The sequence below is a fragment of the Mus caroli genome, unplaced genomic scaffold (genome assembly GCF_978045245.1).
Source record: "Mus caroli unplaced genomic scaffold, Mus_caroli_1 scaffold_18, whole genome shotgun sequence".
NCBI classification, from domain to species: domain Eukaryota; kingdom Metazoa; phylum Chordata; class Mammalia; order Rodentia; family Muridae; genus Mus; species Mus caroli.
In genome coordinates this window covers 14,454,672-14,473,400 of record NW_028227273.1, presented here as the reverse complement: position 1 = coordinate 14,473,400, position 18,729 = coordinate 14,454,672, and the positions used below count along the sequence as shown (strand labels likewise).

At 39.3% G+C, this 18,729-nt stretch overlaps 2 protein-coding genes across 3 annotated transcripts in view; one reads left to right on the top strand and one right to left on the bottom strand.

The window, feature by feature from the left end:
* The window catches only part of Arhgef33 (Rho guanine nucleotide exchange factor 33), a 112,481-nt gene extending 97,406 nt beyond the window's left edge, over positions 1 to 15,075 (top strand). The window contains exon 18 of one of the 2 annotated variants that reach the window (XM_085832721.1): positions 14,891 to 15,075. In XM_085832721.1, coding sequence (XP_085688847.1) covers positions 14,891 to 14,969 — 79 coding nt within the window. In that variant the 3' untranslated portion in view covers positions 14,970 to 15,075. The remainder of the gene's footprint in view (positions 1 to 14,890) is intronic. The other variant, XM_085832718.1, reaches the window with a different exon arrangement.
* The window catches only part of Sos1 (SOS Ras/Rac guanine nucleotide exchange factor 1), an 84,161-nt gene that overhangs the window by 14,658 nt on the left and 50,774 nt on the right, over positions 1 to 18,729 (bottom strand). The window contains exons 11-17 of the mRNA XM_021185997.3: positions 12,963 to 13,044; positions 11,883 to 12,005; positions 11,445 to 11,548; positions 10,085 to 10,307; positions 8,831 to 8,950; positions 4,570 to 4,732; positions 3,202 to 3,319 (exon numbers count right to left, since the gene is read on the bottom strand). Coding sequence (XP_021041656.1) covers positions 3,202 to 3,319; positions 4,570 to 4,732; positions 8,831 to 8,950; positions 10,085 to 10,307; positions 11,445 to 11,548; positions 11,883 to 12,005; positions 12,963 to 13,044 — 933 coding nt within the window. The remainder of the gene's footprint in view (positions 1 to 3,201; positions 3,320 to 4,569; positions 4,733 to 8,830; positions 8,951 to 10,084; positions 10,308 to 11,444; positions 11,549 to 11,882; positions 12,006 to 12,962; positions 13,045 to 18,729) is intronic.

Here is an 18,729-nt window from a genome sequence, read left to right as displayed (position 1 = left end):
GTGTGCGTGTGCATGTGTGTGTGTAAAATAAGGTGACACTGACACCAATACTTGTTTGGTTTGGGCACATGATTTATTCGTCTGTTTCTCAGCACCAAGCCACTCTTCTAGGTACATTCATAAAATAATTACTCTGTGTTGTAGTAAGCATAGGCTCTTGTGCTTTCTAACAAACATGTCCTTAAGAGTGTACAAATTCAATGGCAGCCAAAATCAACTTTACAAATTAGTCAAAAATTGATGTGTTTGTAGATGGTAGCATCTGGTACTCAGCTTGTGAAATATTTTTTGGTAAGTTTAATTTTCATGGTAGGCATAGTGGTACAGGACTATCAGGCCATCTTACAGTACACAATGAGTATCTTAAGAGAAAAAAGAAAAGGCTTTTAAAAAGCTGTTATATAGGCAATAACAGGTTAGACACATATTTGCATTTTAGAATTGCTAGCTACACTGCCAAAGAATAGCAGTGTGCAAGCTATCATACTCTGTGCCTGGAGAGAATAGAGGGTATACAAATGTAAGAGGGTAGGCCTTAAGAAATTAGTCACTGGACTGGAGAGATGGCTCAGTGTTTACATATGGTCTTGCTTTCTCTATTACAGGGCTCAAGTCAGATTCCCAGTATCCATCTCAGATGGCTCCCAAGTCCCTTTAAGTACAGTTTCAGGGAATCTAACACCCTCTCTTGGCCTCTAAGAGTACCTTCCCTCCAACAATAGTGTGGCGCACGCATGCACATGAACACATACACACACACACACACACACACACACACGGGCAGGACATAGCAGGAAGGCTTTAAGCTCTGTACTTAGGATGACTGAATGACTGGTACAGCGAACAGGATGTCCACACATGTTATAAACAAAACACTTGGATAAAGTTGTAAAAATACAAGAAGCACTTTGGGAAATGTCAAGATAAAATTTGGAGAAGTATTGTATGCCTGATTAATGACACTACATTCATATAAATATTTTAAAATTATTTATGTGCATTTTCCCTGCATGTATGCCTATGTACCACATGCATGCCTAGTACCCAGGGTGTCCAGAAGAGGGAGTTACAGTCAGTTGAAACCACCATGTGGTACTAGGAATAACGGTCAGTGCTCTTAAATGCTGAGCCATCTCTCTAGGCCTACCAAACTCTGATTCCAGAAAGAGATAGAGGAGGTGGGGAGGGAGGGATGAAGGGAGGGAAAGGGTAGGAAGGAGGTAGGCATGTGTTTGGGGATATGTATATACACATGTACATCTAATTGTCACTGTGTCTATCAAATACTAGTCTAAGTGGCCAAATTCTCTTCCGTTGTAAAATAATAGTTTCTTTCATTAGTTAGAAACCTGTGTGATGGGTGCCTCCATGTACCCTAGGTGCTAAGAATAGACAAGACGCTGCCCCAGAGTCTGCTCCTCTGAAAGAGCAAGGACTCAGCCACTGGGCTATAAGCAGTGTGTGCATCAGAGCCAACTGCTAGAGGACCAAGAAGCCCGAGGTGCCTTTTACTGCTAGGAAGGTTGGGAAAAGCAGTGACAGAAGTTAAGCTCACCCTTCTTTGTTATTTATGGCGTACTGTTCTGCTTTCCCTATCCCCACACAACTTCAGAGTGTATAAATGGATCTATTGACATTCAGGAAATAATACACTGAATGTGGGGTAATGATGAAAGAGTCACATTAACTTTATGGCTATCATATGGCTACTGTACACGATCATTTAAGGTTACTAAAATATAAAATGTACTTCAGATATGGCAAAAAAGCAACATATATGGCATGCAATCACATACAATATGCACATGAAAAAGTCCAAAAGCAGGCCAGGCATGGTGGCACACACCTTTAATCCCAGCACTCAGGAGGCAGAGGAGGAAAGTCTCTCTAAGTTTGAGGTCAGCTTGGTCAAATAGTGAGTTCTAGGGCAGCCAGCACTATATAGAGAGAAAAACAAAGAAAAAACCAAAAACCCACAAGCAAATGTAAAAGTATTTAGTTATAGAGTGCAACAATGAAATATGAGAAAATAGATCCACTGAGGAAAAGATCAGGGTTACCATTGTTCTGTGTACTACAACTTAGACTACACAGAAAACAACATAGATGAAGATAAAACTAGGAGAAAATGTACCAATTACTAAGAAAGTCAAACATAACATAGATCAATTTCTACAAACCTTCAACAGAACGGTCACCAAAGCATGCACACAGGCAGAGGAGAGAGGCTGATTCAAGAGCTGGGTATAGCCCAGGCAGAGCATTTACCTGGCACGTATAAGCTCTGGGTTCCAGCCCTAGCACTGACTGGGGGAAAAGGTGTGTGTGAAGGGGCAGTGTAAAGAATACTGAATGTGTAAAATATAAGGAATAAATCACTGCAAGAGATAAAGGAACCTACAGGAAGGCAACAGACAGATGCCATCTTCACTTTCTATGCAAGAAGAACAACAGGTTCAGACGGGACAGTCAGTCTGGAAAGGATGAAAGGCATTCATCCTCCAGTGCAAAGGATGGTAACAATAAGTCTACTGTGTCCCAAAGGCACATCAGTGACATTTAGACAGTAAACTACAGGTCAGTCAAGGTGGTGGACTTGTACAGGAGGAAAATAATAAGACCACAAAGGCACGAGTGATATGATACGTGATGGCTGTCAGAGATTAGACTAGAAAGTAAAGCGTGTACAAGCTGAGTCCTCGCTGAACGAGGTCAGAGGGCTTCGAACACTTGGAGTGTTTATGGATATCCTGGGTGTGGGTTCCAGGTCTAAAGAGGAAATTTATTTACATACCACATATTCCTTACATCTGCAGCCTGACTGTTCGATGCACCTACTTTGTTTTGTTCTAAGATAGGACCCTGCAATGCATGCCAGGCTGGCCTCACACTCGTGTGCTACCACATCTGTCACCCGAGTTACCTATCTTACCGTGCTTGGAGTGAAGTGACATTTTGTCTGTGACTCCTGAAACAAGGCCACACAGACATCAGACAGACACTTGTGTCACCTCAACAAGTTTCAAGGTTTGGAACATTGTGGATTTTCACATTTAGGATGCTCAGTCTATACTAGGTCTGATTCTTTAAAAGTCCCAACAAGAACAATCTGAAAGGATTACGGTGCTACCTTCTACACTCATTTAATAAAATGTTTTGTTTTATCCAGAAGCACAATAAAAATTAGGAATAAATACTTACCAAAGAAAGGCACACACGGTGGATTAATAGACCTGAGTTTTGCCAAATATTTCTTATAGTGATCTTCACTCAACTCATGAGCTTCTTCTAAAATTTTCTTTTGTCTACTTGGTATTTGCTGTAATAATAAAAATAAAAATTAGGAGGCCTCAGTTCTACAAGAACTGCAAATCTTGCCCCCACCCCTAAAAAAACCCTCCCTAAAAAAAACCAAACCAACCAACCAAACAAACAAACAAACAAAAAAACCCTAAAACAAAACAAATAAACAAAATCCCAAAAGAACAACTAACTATTATGGCCCATTCATAATCAGCTTTGACTCCAAGAATGTTAATGCTGTTTTTACTTTTTAACTTATATATTTTTGAGACAAGGTCCAGGTTGGAGTTCATTTTGTAGACAGGCTGGCCTCAAACCTGTAGATCCACCTGCCTCTGTCTCCCAGGGTTGAATGATCACACCTGGTTTAATACCTTTTTAAAAACCCTTTCTCATATACTTGAGAACAAGCTTTAAAGTGTGCATGATATAATCTATCTTGTCATCCCTCATACAATTTATGTGCATGTTTAACTGAGCATTGCAAAATGCTGAGTGTAGGTTAGCAAGCTGGCTCAGCACAAGCCCTGAGATCCAGTCAGCATGGCAGGAGGGAACCTACTCCACAACGTTCCTTGGGCCTCCCATGTGCCTATGGAGGCACCTGAGTACACACGCACACACAAATTAAGAAAATCAAATGCTGTTTGTTTTTTCTCCTAACAAATTGGAACCTATGAATGAATTTTAATGAGAACACTTAATTTTAAAAGAGAAAACAATTCATTATGAAATTTAGGTAAGTCTAATATTTAACCTATTACTTAAAAACTGTTAAGTGGTTTCCCATTTATATTAGCAGGTGTTAGTTATACACAATGGCAGGCTTCATTACGACGTTTTCATACATATCTGCAGTGCACTTTGACCATTCACCCCACAGTGATTTCTGGCCAGTCCTTCTCCTGCTGGAGCCCTTCTGCTTCCCAGCCAGTCCTCCCTTGTCCTGCCTGGCCTTTTCTCTCATTCCCTCTCCCTCTCCTCGACCTCTCCCCCTCTCTCTTGGTGATCCAGTGAGTAAATGGCAGCTGCTTACAGAAGCATGGGTGGGGGTTATTTATGAACACAGGACCTTACCTGTGTTACACTACTGAATGTCTCTCCCTCTCTCAGCAACCACTAACCACAATGACATGCTCGGAAGAGGTGGCCCTACAATCTCCACCCAGCTTCCATGACATCATGCTGATAATCACAGCTGCTGGGATTGTAGTGGCCATGTCATGCAAATTCCTAAGTTCCTTTTAAACACACGTACACACTTACCTCAAATGTGTGGTCTAGTCTGTAAACAGGAGACGAGTTCATAGCACTGACAACTTCCAGGACACCATTGAAGTTGTTCAGCTCTTGAAAGACTTGTAGAATCTCAATTATTCGACTCACTACAGCTACTCTTTCTTCTAAGTTTTCTGTTTCTACAATACATCTGGAAATTGAAACAAACCAGAAATTAAAATTTTTATTTTCCCAAAACTCTAATTCAAAAAGTGGTCAGTATGACTATAAAGAAGACATGCACACAGATGGGTTGGACAGGAAACTGCAGAGAAAGGCTCTGGTCAAGCGCATTGCTCTCTTCTGACACCTACACTGTAATACCATTTTCCTAATCTAGCAAGGGAATCCTCTAATGTCAGCTTTCAAATCTTACTGGATGTGTGAATCTCTGTCATTAGGTATGTGCTAGGCCTGTTTATTCTAGAACCTTTGCTTCCTTTGTGTGTGCATATACACAATCCTATTATAGTGATTTCTCTGTTTGCCCAAGGAAAGTCTTGCTATGTGGCTGAAGAAGGCCTAAACCTTGTAATATTCCTGCCTCAGCCTTCTAGTGAGTGTATATTACCATATCAGGCTTCATTTTGTCTTTTGATATATAGAAATAATTAGTTATGTTTATAGAGATAGCTTTTAAGATAACCATTAGTAAGCCGGGCAGTGGTGATGCACACTTTTAATCCCAGCACTTGGGAGGCAGAGGCAGGCGGATTTCTGAGCCCAAGGCCAGCCTGGTCTACAGAGTTCCAGGACAGCCAGGGCTACACAGAGAAACCCTGTCTCAGAAAAAAAGAAAAGATAACCATTAGCATGCTGCAAAGTCAGTTGAAATATTTTCCTTAAAAACTAAGTAAATAACGGCAAGTGGGGCAGCTCATGATGTGGTTACCATGCATAGGCTCTGGGTTCAAGTCCCAGAACAAGAAGTAAACAAAACATACTACCTCGAAACAAACAAACAAAAAAAGTACTTTTTTTAACATACCAACAATCTATATATTAGTTTATTATATAGTGAGATATATATATATATGTATATATATATATGTATATATATATATATATATATGGCATATGTTGTATCTTTATTTTCCCATCAAATATTTTAAAAAAGAGAGAGAGAAAGCAAAAGAAAGACAATTCTAGCCAAGTGTGGTTGATCAACAGCTGCAAAAGCCAGCACTTGGATGGCTAAGGCAAGACTGCACACACCGAGCTCCAGATCGCCTGCTCACACACACACACACACACACACACACACACTCTCTCTCTCTCTCTCTCTCTCTCTCTCATTCTCTCTCTCTCTCATAAAAACCTACTTAGTCCACACTTAATCTTTCTATTTGAGAGAACTTTTTACATATTAATAATTTGTCAGTAAGAAAAACATTTTAAACCTAGTTCTCAGTGACATTAATAGTTTATAATCTAAGAAAAATTAAGTTCAAAAGTAAATATACATTACATTTTTAAAATGTAAAGCTAGCAACAGATATTATTCTTGATGAGGCTAATATAATACTAAGAATAAAACCTCTATACTAAAAACCATCAAAAGAAATGGCTTATGAAATTAAATATGTTAACATATTTAAAGAATTATGTATACTCTATTTACCTTATCAGGTGAATAATTAAAAACGTAATGCAAGTATGCTTTATATCTTAACTATTTTGGTTACTAAGTATAGAAGTTAAGATCAGTGCTCTTGAGTCCAATTCTACTGGACTTGTAGCTCAGGACCACTGAGATGAGTGAACAAGAATCTGTCACACACTGAAAACGCAGGGGACACTTTCCCTTAAATCGCCTACTAAAGACCCGAAGGATACTGCTCTCTATTTCATTCGTTATGTGTCTGTTTCCCAGAATGACAAGCTGCAGTAAATGTGATGAGGGAAGAAGGGGCTTCTGTGTATTTAAATACATCAACTTTAAAATGAAACCAGGAAGCAACGTTTTAGGAGAAAATTCTAGTTTTTACTTTTTAGAGGTATATTATCTCTGATCTCATAGACAACTCTAGCTGTCTTTGTGTGCCTTGAACTGCCTCAGGTCTTCATTCAGACTTGTTTAGTGTGCTACCAACTGCTTGTTCTTATGACCCCAGTACAATCTGTGGACTCTCGCATCTTTACTGAGAAAAACAATATCCAGTATACAAAGCTAAGGTATCTGGTCCCCAGTTATAAAAGTACACAGACTTCTTGGCTTTATCAGATGGTGTAGCTTGGCTGATATACTCCAATGAAAACTATTAAAGCAAGCCACACCCACCCACCATAACTCATAATACGTATGAGTCTTTGGAGGTGACCCTAAGAACAAGCTACAAACGAAAAATTGTTCAAGAAGATCTACAAAATAATTTCTTTAAAAGGGAGAATCTGGAGTATTTCAACTAAACTCCTTCTCCTCCTCTTCTTCCTCTCCAGAGCATTTGTTTGAGAGCTGGGGCAGGAGCACCTAATCCCAGCTTGGGATTTTGAGGGGTTGGGGTGCACACCTGGATGGGTTCCTACCCTGCTGAGTTAGGGCTTCACCAAGTGCAGTCTTCATATTTATTTATCTATAATATTTATTTCCTTAATATTTAAGATGTATGGAGCCCTCCCCTTGCCCACTTATGGGCTGAGGCTGTAGGGTAATTAGAACGCTGAGAAAATAGTTCTTCCCTTGGCTCCTGACAGGGTTCCATGCTAGAACCTGAGGCCACAGCATCATTCTTGGCACTTTGACCCTAAGCTCTTAGAATGTAAAGAGAGCTTGTAATCATGTCCTCTCCAGAATTGTGTCACATCTAGAGCAAAGGTGTGTTCAGGAACAGTGGAGGTTGTTATGAAAGGCAACTGGAAAGAAATCTGGAGATGTAAGGAAGATATGTAGCCCCAACTGTGTGCTAGCTGTGTGTTAGTTTACTGAACCAGGAAGACAGTTGCAGGTTACAACCAATATCAGTTATTAAGGACCTTAAAAACTTTACTTCCAAGAAGCCAGAATTTCATTGGCTTATTCTTTACAGCAACCTGTGCTACCAGGGAACTGTTCATGACAAAGGAATGAAGAAAGGAATTAGTAGTGCAACATTTAGCAGCTCGGGGTGCAGCCTGGGAGAGAGAATGTGAGCCATATTGGAACCAGTCTTCCCAAAGTCCTGACCATGGGCATCTGTCCCCACATCTAACCTGCTTAGTCCACATCACATTTAAGTAGCAAAGAGAAAGCTGTGGAAGGCAGAGGGCAGTATTGAAAGTTGCTATATCCATTATAAAGCATATAAAGAAATAAAAGGTATGACCTAAACAGTGGAATAAAAGCAGGGAGCAGAAACTGCCTGTTATGATTGACTAGATGAAAATTAACTGAAATATTTCAAAGTTGCCACCAGAGAGTATGGTCACAGAGCTAAAGGACAGCCCGGTTAAGGTGTACAGAAGTGTAATAACAGCATCTAGAAAGAGACCAGGAAAGAGTAAAAATTGTAAACAGAACTAAATGGAAAACAAATGGAATGAAAGACAAGGGGGGTCAGTAATAGATATGAACGGACAGAATAAAAAAGAACTAATCTCAAGAGAGAGCTGCTGTTCAAAACAGCAATCAATCTACACATTTGTTGTGAATTGACCCACTGGACCACAGGAGGTTCTCTTCAGGCTTAAAACCAGTGACCCCAGACAGCAATGTCAGTCTACACAAAGAACATCAGTAAACATTAGATTATACAATTATACAAACACTATAAATGCCCATTTTTTCCTCTCACCTTGTTTAAAAACCAACTAATTTAAGGTATCTGAATGTACTTTTGGGTTTGTAGTATAAAAATGTACCGCACTGTCAACAGAGGACACGAGTAAATGGAAAAAAGCTCTGTAAGATAAAATGGTGCCAGCAGATGGCAGAGTAATCATTGTAATGAAGCATTGTTGGGTTTGCACCATTAATTAGGTCTGTCCAAAATGTAGAAAGGGAGCAATGAGAGTAGTGTGTGGGAGGAGAGTCTATCTGCTGGGAAGAAGCTGCAGCCATCTGTAGCCTAGTCTGATAAAGTAAGATACATGTGGCTAGCTCCAGGCAACCATTAAAAACCAAAATACCAGTGAAATTAAAATGCACATTAGAAAAATATTTAGTTTACAAGAAAGGGGAATGAAAACACTAAAGAAGTACTATTCGGAAGCCAAACAGCCCCGGCGGGATTCATAACCTGCCCTCTGCTGCAGGGAAAATGTCCGCACTTACTTCTCAAACCACAGGGTGAGGTTAGTGGTGTGCCGAATCATCTTCAGAAGGTTGGGAGAATTAATTTCTTTATCTTCTTTTGTCCACACACTTCCAACTAATTCTGATGGCTGCACAGCTCTAAAATCATCAACATAAAATGGCAATGTCACATTTCTCCTCACGTATATAGTTTACTACAGAAGAAAAACTAAACGACATTTATAAGTTCTCTTTCATCAACAGAAAGTTGGTGAAAACAATATTTATAACTTTTTTATGTTTTCAGATTAGAACTATTTTAGTAGACACTCTTGCATAATACATTTACTGCTCATTTGTTTATTTTTAAAGACAGTGTCTTCTATGTAGCCCTGGCTAGGTTCTTGCTGTCTGGCACAGCTGGCCCAGAACACATGGCAGTCCTCTGCATCAGCGTCCTGAGTGCTGGCGCCACTGCGCACATCAGCACTGTCGTTTTCCCGTTTACTGCATACTTTTGCATCATGTCTTTCCTAGCACCTGTAGGTGTTATTTACTAGGTTAAGATGGTGAGGTAGTCACTTAAATGCTATCTAGTAGGTAGCCAACTAGGACAGGGCAATTACTAACGCATTCTTGGCTTGTTCTTGCTCTTATAGTGGACAGAAGAGAAAGCCACCCTGCAAAAGCCTCTGAGAATAAACTTTAAACATTATCTAACATGGTCACTCGGGGACCATGATAAATGGAGATGGGAGAATTTATAAATTTAGCTCTTTTTCTCATTTGGTGATTAATAATAATTTTGAGATTTTAAATAAAATTTCAAACCAGAATCATATTTTTCAGGTAGTTTCATCAATTTAAACTATAAAGGGCTCTAGCTGGCTGAGGCTTGGCTGTAACACAGCAGTCACTCTGTTGTGTACTGTGGAGTAACTACTGCAGTAGTTTCTATGCTGTGCTTTGTGCTCAGCCTTGGATGCATCAGGCACACACCAGACACTTCAAACCTACAAGATAGTGCAGGCTTGGGTCAAGCCACTGGGACTGCCAGGATTTGAACCGAGCTTCCCAAGCAGGGGTAACTGAAAGAGCACAAAGTTAATTTAAGCAGATCAAGATGACTAAGGGGGCAAAACAACCAGAACTGACTGCAATGCCTTAATGCTGTACACATATCATATGCTGTCTCATTTACATTTTACGACAGCCCTAAAAGGCAGAAAATGTACTCCATTTTTAAAATGAACTCTTGAGATAGCTTCTGAGTTTGAATGTTGAATAACATACCGGTATAGATCTGATTCAAGTAAAGTGAGTTGCCGAGCAATTTCTATTGGGTGTAAGGTGAGCAAGTCAAAAGTCTCTATGTGCCCAGGTCTGCTTATGTGCCACTCAACTGTGGGAGGTGAGCTCTGAAATGTAATGTTATGACCTGGGCCATTGTCTCTTGCAATTTTTTTCCTTTGGATTATCTTAGTGATGGATTCGACCCATTTTTTCATTGCTTTACCTGAAATACATTTTAACAAACATTTAAATACTCTTTAACACTTTGTTTTTTAAAAATGTTTAAAGTAATACAAGTGATACATGAATAAATCATTGCTATAAAGTTCAAATGAGCAAAGTAAATACTAAAAGGTCCCCTCCCCCATCTCCCTCTCATCCTTGTTCCTCACAGATAATCATTGTTAATAGTTTGGCATGTATCTATGCCTTTCCTAGACATATCTTAAAGTAACTTGAATTTTTTTCACCTCCAACATTTTGAAGCTTAGTTCAAAATACTATTTTCACAATTCATATTCCATACAAAATGAAAGATTAACAAGAATAAGTTTCATATATTCACACATCTAATTAATATTGTATTTTATAACCCAATTATGAGGACTGACTGATCATATTAGTCTATTTTTTGATATGCCTGTCTTTTGTACTGTATAGGAAAGTAATCTACTTAACCCTTTATTTTCTGATTTTCATTTAGACTGAACAATAGATATAAAATCAAGTTTGTCTAGGCAAACTTGGAGTCATATAATCACAGAATTTTTGAGAGTAAAGGAAACCTTGGAGATAAGCAACATTAGTTTCTCATGTTTTTCATAAGTAAACTGAATGAGTCTAAAGACTCAAAATTATGTTTCTGATTAGTGCTGGTGTTTAAAAAGCAATCTCTCAGTGTAATACACTATTTCTTCCTTTTGCTCTTCTTATCTAACCATGCACTTTTATCAATGGTGTTACAGTGGTAAAAGAATTCCAGCCTGTATCAAGGGTAAACATAGTTTCAATTAAGTGCTCTAGCTTAACCTGAGACTAAAAGAACCAGTTCTAGAACAAATGGAAGTATGTGGAGTCAGCAGGATGGCTGCTGAGCGATTTACAGTTGTCAATGCTGGATTTTGTTGTTTTGTTTCTGAAACAGGGTCTTACTACTGTAGTCTTGGCTGTACTAAAACTCATAGAAATCATACTCCTGCCTTTTGTGTGCTGGGAATAAAGGTATGCACCACACACCCAGCCTAAATGCTGTATGATAAGAAAGTTCAATATTTTCAAATGAACTCTAATGGTATCAACTGACAGTAACCATATTGGTAATTTTATCACATGTAAAAGTAGGAACTTAAGAAAAACATACCTCTTACTGTTCCAATAAATTCCTCCATTCTCTGTAAAAGGTCTGCATCTCTTTCAAAGTCATAGAAATGGTGCTCCACCCAGTGCCGACACACATTTAACACCCTGTGGCATCGACACAACACAGAGTCTAACATTGAGTGTACACATGAAACAAGGCAACAGCCTCATAAAGCTGTAGCGATTCAGACGAGACTCTGGCTCACACTGCTTCCCTCCACCGTGCTTAGGGACAGTCTCTTCAACATTTCCACTTTTGTTTTCCTGGCTTTGATTTCTGAGACAGGGTTTCTCTGTGTAGCCCTGGCTGGCCTAGAACTCAGACTGGCCTGCTTCTGCCTCCCAAGTGCTGGCTGGGATGGCACCACCACTGCCCTGCTTTGAACATTCCCACTTTGAAACCCAGGTTTGAGGCTGCAGACGTGTCTCCACTGCTTACCTCAACTGCACAGGCTGGATATATTCCTTTCTAAACCTCTTCAGCTCTGCACTCAGGGGCTGATCTCCATTCTCTATAGCTATGCGATCAGCTTCTGTTGGCTCAGGCTCTGGAATTTCAAATCTAACATGAAACAAAAAATAATGAAAATATTATATCAAATCCAAATTCATATTCTATTTATATTTATCAGTACAATCAAGAGGTAATATAAAAAATTACTATAGATATAAAGACACATAAGTAAATATCCACTTTTATAATGTAAAGGCTAATGATAATATTTTTAAGTTAATATTTTCAAAAACTTAAGTTTTGTCAACAGCTAAAACTAGAAGCAAAATAAAAATACATGTAAAATTTAAAACAAATGAGGCCAATGTCCATTTTTAGTCTGTTGATGTCCATTTTTAGTCTGTTGATAACTTTAAATCAGGAGACATAATTTTAAGGATGATTAATGCTTGAAATTTGATTGTTCTTTGGGTAGATTAAAAATATTTTCCTTGATAAAAGCATTTGCTCTGAGGAAAATACGTAATAAAAAAATATTTTTAAAAAAAAAGCATTTGCTCATTGACAAGATTCATTTTCCTCAATATGTAGTAACTTGAAAACTTGTTTAGAACTTATGAACCAGTAAAATCTGAATTTCTAGTGTCTCATTATTTTCAAGATATCGTTTCATATAGTTCAGGGGAACCGTAAATTCCTATGATAATCAAAGACGACCTTGAGCTCTGATCCTCCTCTGTCTCCTAAGTTCTGATTATAGGCATGTGCCCAGCCGAGGTTCTCAATCATCCATGCTGATAGAATTCTTTAACTTGATTAATTCAGGCTGGGAACACTGCTTAGATTAAACCAAGGGTTCATGTTTCAATCCCCAATGCTGCTGAAACCCTGAAAAGTTGGAGTTTTAAGTACTAAGGCAATATAAAATTTTGATTATTTAAAAAAAATCAAAGTTAGCTTTTGTTTTCAAGAGTTGAACTACAGTTAAGCTTATTAACACATTTATGGGAAACATATCTTAATCCTTTTTAAAACAAAGAACTTAAACATTTAAAATCGACAGACCTTTCTATTAGAAGACTCAGTAGTTCTTGAGGTTTGCAAAAGGATCTGTATGTTGTAAGAAACGTCCGAACAAAATTTGGATCTAGGAAGAAAAAGGAAAAATATTAAAGTCTTGTATAAACAATGATTAAAACTATTATTTTTAGTTTTTAAAAGAGATCAAATACTCAGGCTTACAAAGCCCCTAAATATTTTACCACAGAGGCAGCTTTGGATTATATAATGGACTGCTAGCTTCAGTTGCTTCATAAATCGGTAGCAAAAAAACAAAAAAATAAAACAAAACAAAAACCCTCAAAAAAACAAAACAAAACACTGATTGTAAAATATAATCAACTGACTTCTTGCCCTGTCTTTTAACTCCTCACTGGCAAGGACCATGCAGTGAAGAAAAGCAAGGACAGGGAACTGAACCAGGTTTCCATTGCTGCCAGGATCCCAAAAGTTCACCTGCTTGTTCATTTACCTTGTAGAGATGGCGGCGGCAGCAGCCCATCTGTCTCCTGACATCCGGTTTAATTAACTACATTTCCTAATTTCCTTTAGATCACATTAACAAAGCATAAAACTAGAAAACAAATCTTACAAAGTAGTAAGGTAAGTTAAATAGTTTTTAAAATCTCTTAATTGCCAAAAGCCTTATTTATAACTGCTAAAAAAAAAGTTTCAAACTCAGCGATAAAGTCTTTTGCCGCACAAGCTTAATGGCCCTGCGGTCAATCCCAGTCGGTTTTTCTCCCGCCTCTACTCCCTCCACAGGTACACACGCGCGCGCACGCGCGCGCGCACACGCACACGCGCACACACACACACACACACACACACACGAGAGAGAGAGAGAGAGAGAGAGAGAGAGAGAGAGAGAGAGAGAGAGAGAGAGAGAGAGGAGAGAGAGAGAGAGACGTAAAAAGCCCTTGCTTTTATTTGAAGTCGTTCCAGAGTCAGATGACTCTCTAGTCTTGCCTCCTTGGATCTTTTCCTCGAGAGCACGCTTCTAAGTTAGAGAAAAGGAGCCTAGGCTATTTTCTTCTGCATAGGGAAGGAAAGGACACTTTCTTGTACTGGAGGAAGCAACAATAACAACAAAAACCCAGAAACCACATCCTTGCGTATGGTGGCATGGGCCTTCAATCTCAGCCGCTGCAGAAATAGGCGTGTCTCTGGGCCTCCAAGCCAGTCAGTAAGACTGTCTGAAAGAGACCACTCGATCTACAACTCAGATCTCTCTAGGGTCCACCCACAATTAGTCCAAAGTCTTTAAAAGAAGGGGGAACATCTGTTAACTTGAGTCTCTTGTAAGAACATTTCTCGGTTTACATTATTAACATGGGTAAACTGACAGGAAATCCACTGATAGCAGTAAAAATCTATACATTATCGATCATAATTTTATAAGAAGTCTTTTACTAGGACAAGGTTTAGTGAAATAGAGTAAATTTTAAGTTGATTCTAAGAAACCTAAATTTGACCTTAAAAGATCACACAGTAATTTTTTTAACCTTAAACTAAAATTCATGGATTGATCTAATCTACTGGTATATATTATCATCAAGATAGTGAACTGATTTAACTATCAAACATCCCTGAATTTAAAGTACTTAATATTTTTTTATTTTTTCACTTTGAAGAAAAAAATTACAGAAAAAAGGATATTATTGTGGGAGTTTTTTGCTTTTGAGACAGGGCCTAGCTAGATATCCTGGCTGGCCCTGAATTCACAATCCTCTAGCTTTTAGTCTCCCCAAAGTGCTGGGATTACAGGCATATTTGACCATGCTTCCAGCTAAAAACTTCTTTGGTTTTATTTACTGTTCCTTCCTTTAGTTTATACCTCCTAAGGCTAGAGTGGGTTACTGGTAAAAGTATTTTAAATACATAAAATCTTTTAATAATTTCCTTTTTGTTGGTATTTTATTGTTTGTCTTCAGTTACAGAGATCCTCAGTTAAAGACTAATGTCTCATCCAGAAGAAAAGATTTAAAAACAGAAGGCTGTACAAGATTTTAAAACAGAGGTATTTATCGGTACCATCACAACCCTCCCTTTCAAGATTCTTCTTCCTGTTCTGCAAATCTATTTGTAAGGTGAGGCTTCTCAAAATAGCATGTGTCTAGGAAGCAACAGCGGGGGCCACACTGGGCTGCTCGGCTGGCTGCCCGCCCTTGCTAGAGAGCTGTGTATTCTAGATGAGGCCTCTGAGTATCTCTGGGCTGGGCTCCACATTGCAAGTGTGTGCCCATCGCTCCTCCAAACCCAGGTTTATTTCAGGCTGACAATCTAACAACACACCCATAACTATTTCTTTTCAAATGCTACCCAACGTCAGGCTAAAAGCTGTGGGTTTCAGACAGAAGAGAAGTGCTGAGTATGTTTTAAGAAAAATATGGCTATTTTTTAAAGTGGGGCTCTTCAACTTAGGCTACTAGCTGATGGCAGTGCCGCCACGCAGTCACACGGGACCACACCAGTTCCCCGTGGCTGCTGTGTGAGCTCTGGGGAGGTGAGGAGCGCAGGTCAGGAGTAAGCAGACTTACACAGGTCAGACAGCAGAGTGGGAACCACAGAAGAGAGCAGGGCCACTTGTTCCTGCTCTGTGCTCTTCCATCAAGGCAGACGGGATCAGAGGATCCCCATCAGCCTGAATTCTAAACTTGTACAAGTTATCAACCTATTTCAGTGTCACTATACAAGTTTACATACATGACTAATCCAGAATGCAGTTGTAACTGCTAAGCTGGTTAGAGGCACCAGAAGTCACTAGAAATGCACAGTCTAATGATGACCTTATAACTGGTGGACTGTCAGAACGCACAGCTGTCCTTCCTGTCACACTGCTCACAAGAGGAGCTTCTGGTGCTGGCGAACGAAATAAATGCTCCACAGTGACCACTGCTGTAGTGTGGCCTAACCTGACTGAAACTTCATTTGTTCTTATTTTGGCTGGAAGCTAAAAGCAGCCTTGCCAAAAAGGGAGGGTGGGGTGTGTGAGGAACGACTAAAATACTCCAAGAAAACTGGCAGAAGCCTACGTACTTAAGAAAAAATTAAAAGCTACCAATATTCCCATGCTGGTTTAAACACACACACACACACACACACACACACAGAGAGAGAGAGAGAGACAGTTATTTCTAATCTAAAGCAATGAACAATTCATACTAAGTAACAAACTTATTTTGAAAGACCTTACCTGTATTTAAGTCAGGCAGAACTTGGCTTTAAGGTACAAACATGAACAAATAGCCACTAATAAGATGGTAGCTCGATTTGACAGTCTCTTCTGATATATAACCAAAGGTCAGTCTAGACATGGACTACTCCGACACGACCCTACAATTTCAACCCAAGCAGAGGAGCTAATCCGCCAGAGGTGACCTCCTCCTGACCTACCCCACCACGCGGGCTCAGTTTCTCTGCTTCCGCTTCGTTTTCATACACTCTTCATACAAACAACTACTGAAGCTAGTCTCAAGTTCTTGGTACAGGCCCTCATGTATCTCAGACTGACCCAAAACTTACTATATAGCTGAGGATGGCTTTGAACTTGTAATCCTCCTGCCTCCGTCTCCTGAACATTACACTCAGAGATGACAGGCATGTGCCACTGTACCCAGTTCATGAGGTGCCCGGGATTGAACCCAGAGCCTCACCCCAGACCACGGCTACTATTTTTCACTGGCCTTATAGCTAATTCAACCCCTGAACAATTCTTTGTTATTTAGTGTACAATAATTAAAAAATCTTCTGAACATCAACTCTAATCCATATTATATCTAGTATTCAGAATAGAGCATATTAAATTTGAGTTATCAATCTTCCTTTTTCTGGCCCTACTTTGAATTTACATTTGACATTTAATATGGCAAGGTCTTAAGACTTGTGAAATATTTATTATGTTAAAAAGCTATTTATGCAGAGCACCCCTCCCCCACCTGCCATGCTGGGACACTGTTAATCAGGATGTCTGTTCATGTGACAATACTCCCTTTAATACAGCCATTTCAACCCTAAGAAACAATGAACTCCTCAGCCAGGACTTACAAACAATCACTTTTGAATTCCTTAAAAAAAGGAAACAGACGCTATGCTGACGCACAAAACACTTGAAAAAAATGCAAGGTTAAAAATAGAAGAGCACTGCCCTATAGATCAAAAATTGTTCAGAGACTTTAAAAGTTAAACGCCCAAACTTAACTCATGCAAGATACAGACTCAAATCTAAATGTAGATTTTTTTGAACATTTTCTATTTGAGAACAAAAATAGCAGTAAATACATCCGGAAAGTATCTTAAGTGTTAATTTCATCTTCTACAAAAGTAGCTTACCACAGAGAGGAAACGGTGTGGCACAGCTCAGACCTCTAACTTAACTGCCCTCCTGCCTCAGGGTCAGCAGCCCACTCTCTACCACACATGGCCAGACCACCAAGGGTCAGCAGCCCACTCTCTACCACACATGGCCAGACCACCAAGGGTCAGCAGCCCACTCTCTACCACACATGGCCAGACCACCAAGGGTCAGCAGCCCACTCTCTACCACTCGTGGCCAGACCACCAAGCATTTTTCTCCCCGAGTCGCTGCAGCTCAGGTTAGCTACAGTGCAGTGCCCACAGAGCTCTGTGAAGGAACTTCCTGCTCCCCTTTCCCTTGTCCCATTGCTTTGTGATTGCTTACTCTAGGTAAGGAAACTGTCTTCGTATCACTGCCAAATTTAAAATAATCCAACTGAGTGATTTTCCTGCCAGTATTCAAGGTGAATTCCCCCAAATCTGATCTAGTCAGTGTCCAGAAATACTGGGGATGAAAGACAAGTTATCAGTTAGACTGTCACACTGTAATCATTTATGTACACTATTCATCTTTTAATTCATATTATATAAACGCATTCTTCCAGAAAGCATTATTTATAGAGCAGACTATTCTGCTAGTAATAACCAGTAATAACTAGTAATAACCAGGCTCTGTCAGGGAAAAACCGCCTGTAATCCCAGCCCTCGGGCGGCTGATGAAGTTAACATGCCAGGCTGGCTACCTGTCAGTAAAGTACAACAACAAGGCTGAGTACAGGCCAGGGACAGAATTAAAAGAGACAAACAGAATCCAAATGCATACAGAACTGCTCATCACAATGCTCAGAACTTACTACCTATTTCAATTAAAAACAAAACAAAACTATATCTCTTCACAGTATACCTGCATTTGCACCACATGAATAGCCACCATGAGAGTAACTAAAACGTCATTTTTGTTATTCATCATGTATAACTTTAAAAAATATAACATATTAAAATAGCTTTTAAAAATTCAGTTTGAAAGTGTCAGTGGGACATGGGTAGAAAATATATTCTGCTGAATAGAAATTAATTTCTAGGGACTGGAGACATCGCTCAGCGGTTAAGAACATTGGCTGCTTTTCCATGTCCTGAGTTCAATTCCCAGCAACCACATGGTGGCTCACAACCATCTGTAATGGGATCTGATGCCCTCCTCTGGCTTTCATTAAGAAGACAGAGCATTCATATACATTAAATAAATAAACAATAAATAAATATTTTTTAAAAAGAAATTGATTTCTAGATTTCATTCTGTAATTAACTGGTAAGATTTCTAGCAACTCGAACAATCCACAGGGGTCTTGGCTTCTGTTATAAACTCAGGTGTAGACAGCTCCTGGCATACAGGTGTGTAGCTCTGTCTAAGTTATTGTTGTAACACTTGAGAAATCAAGTTAGCCGAAGCCAAGCTGAACGTGAACTAATCAAATCT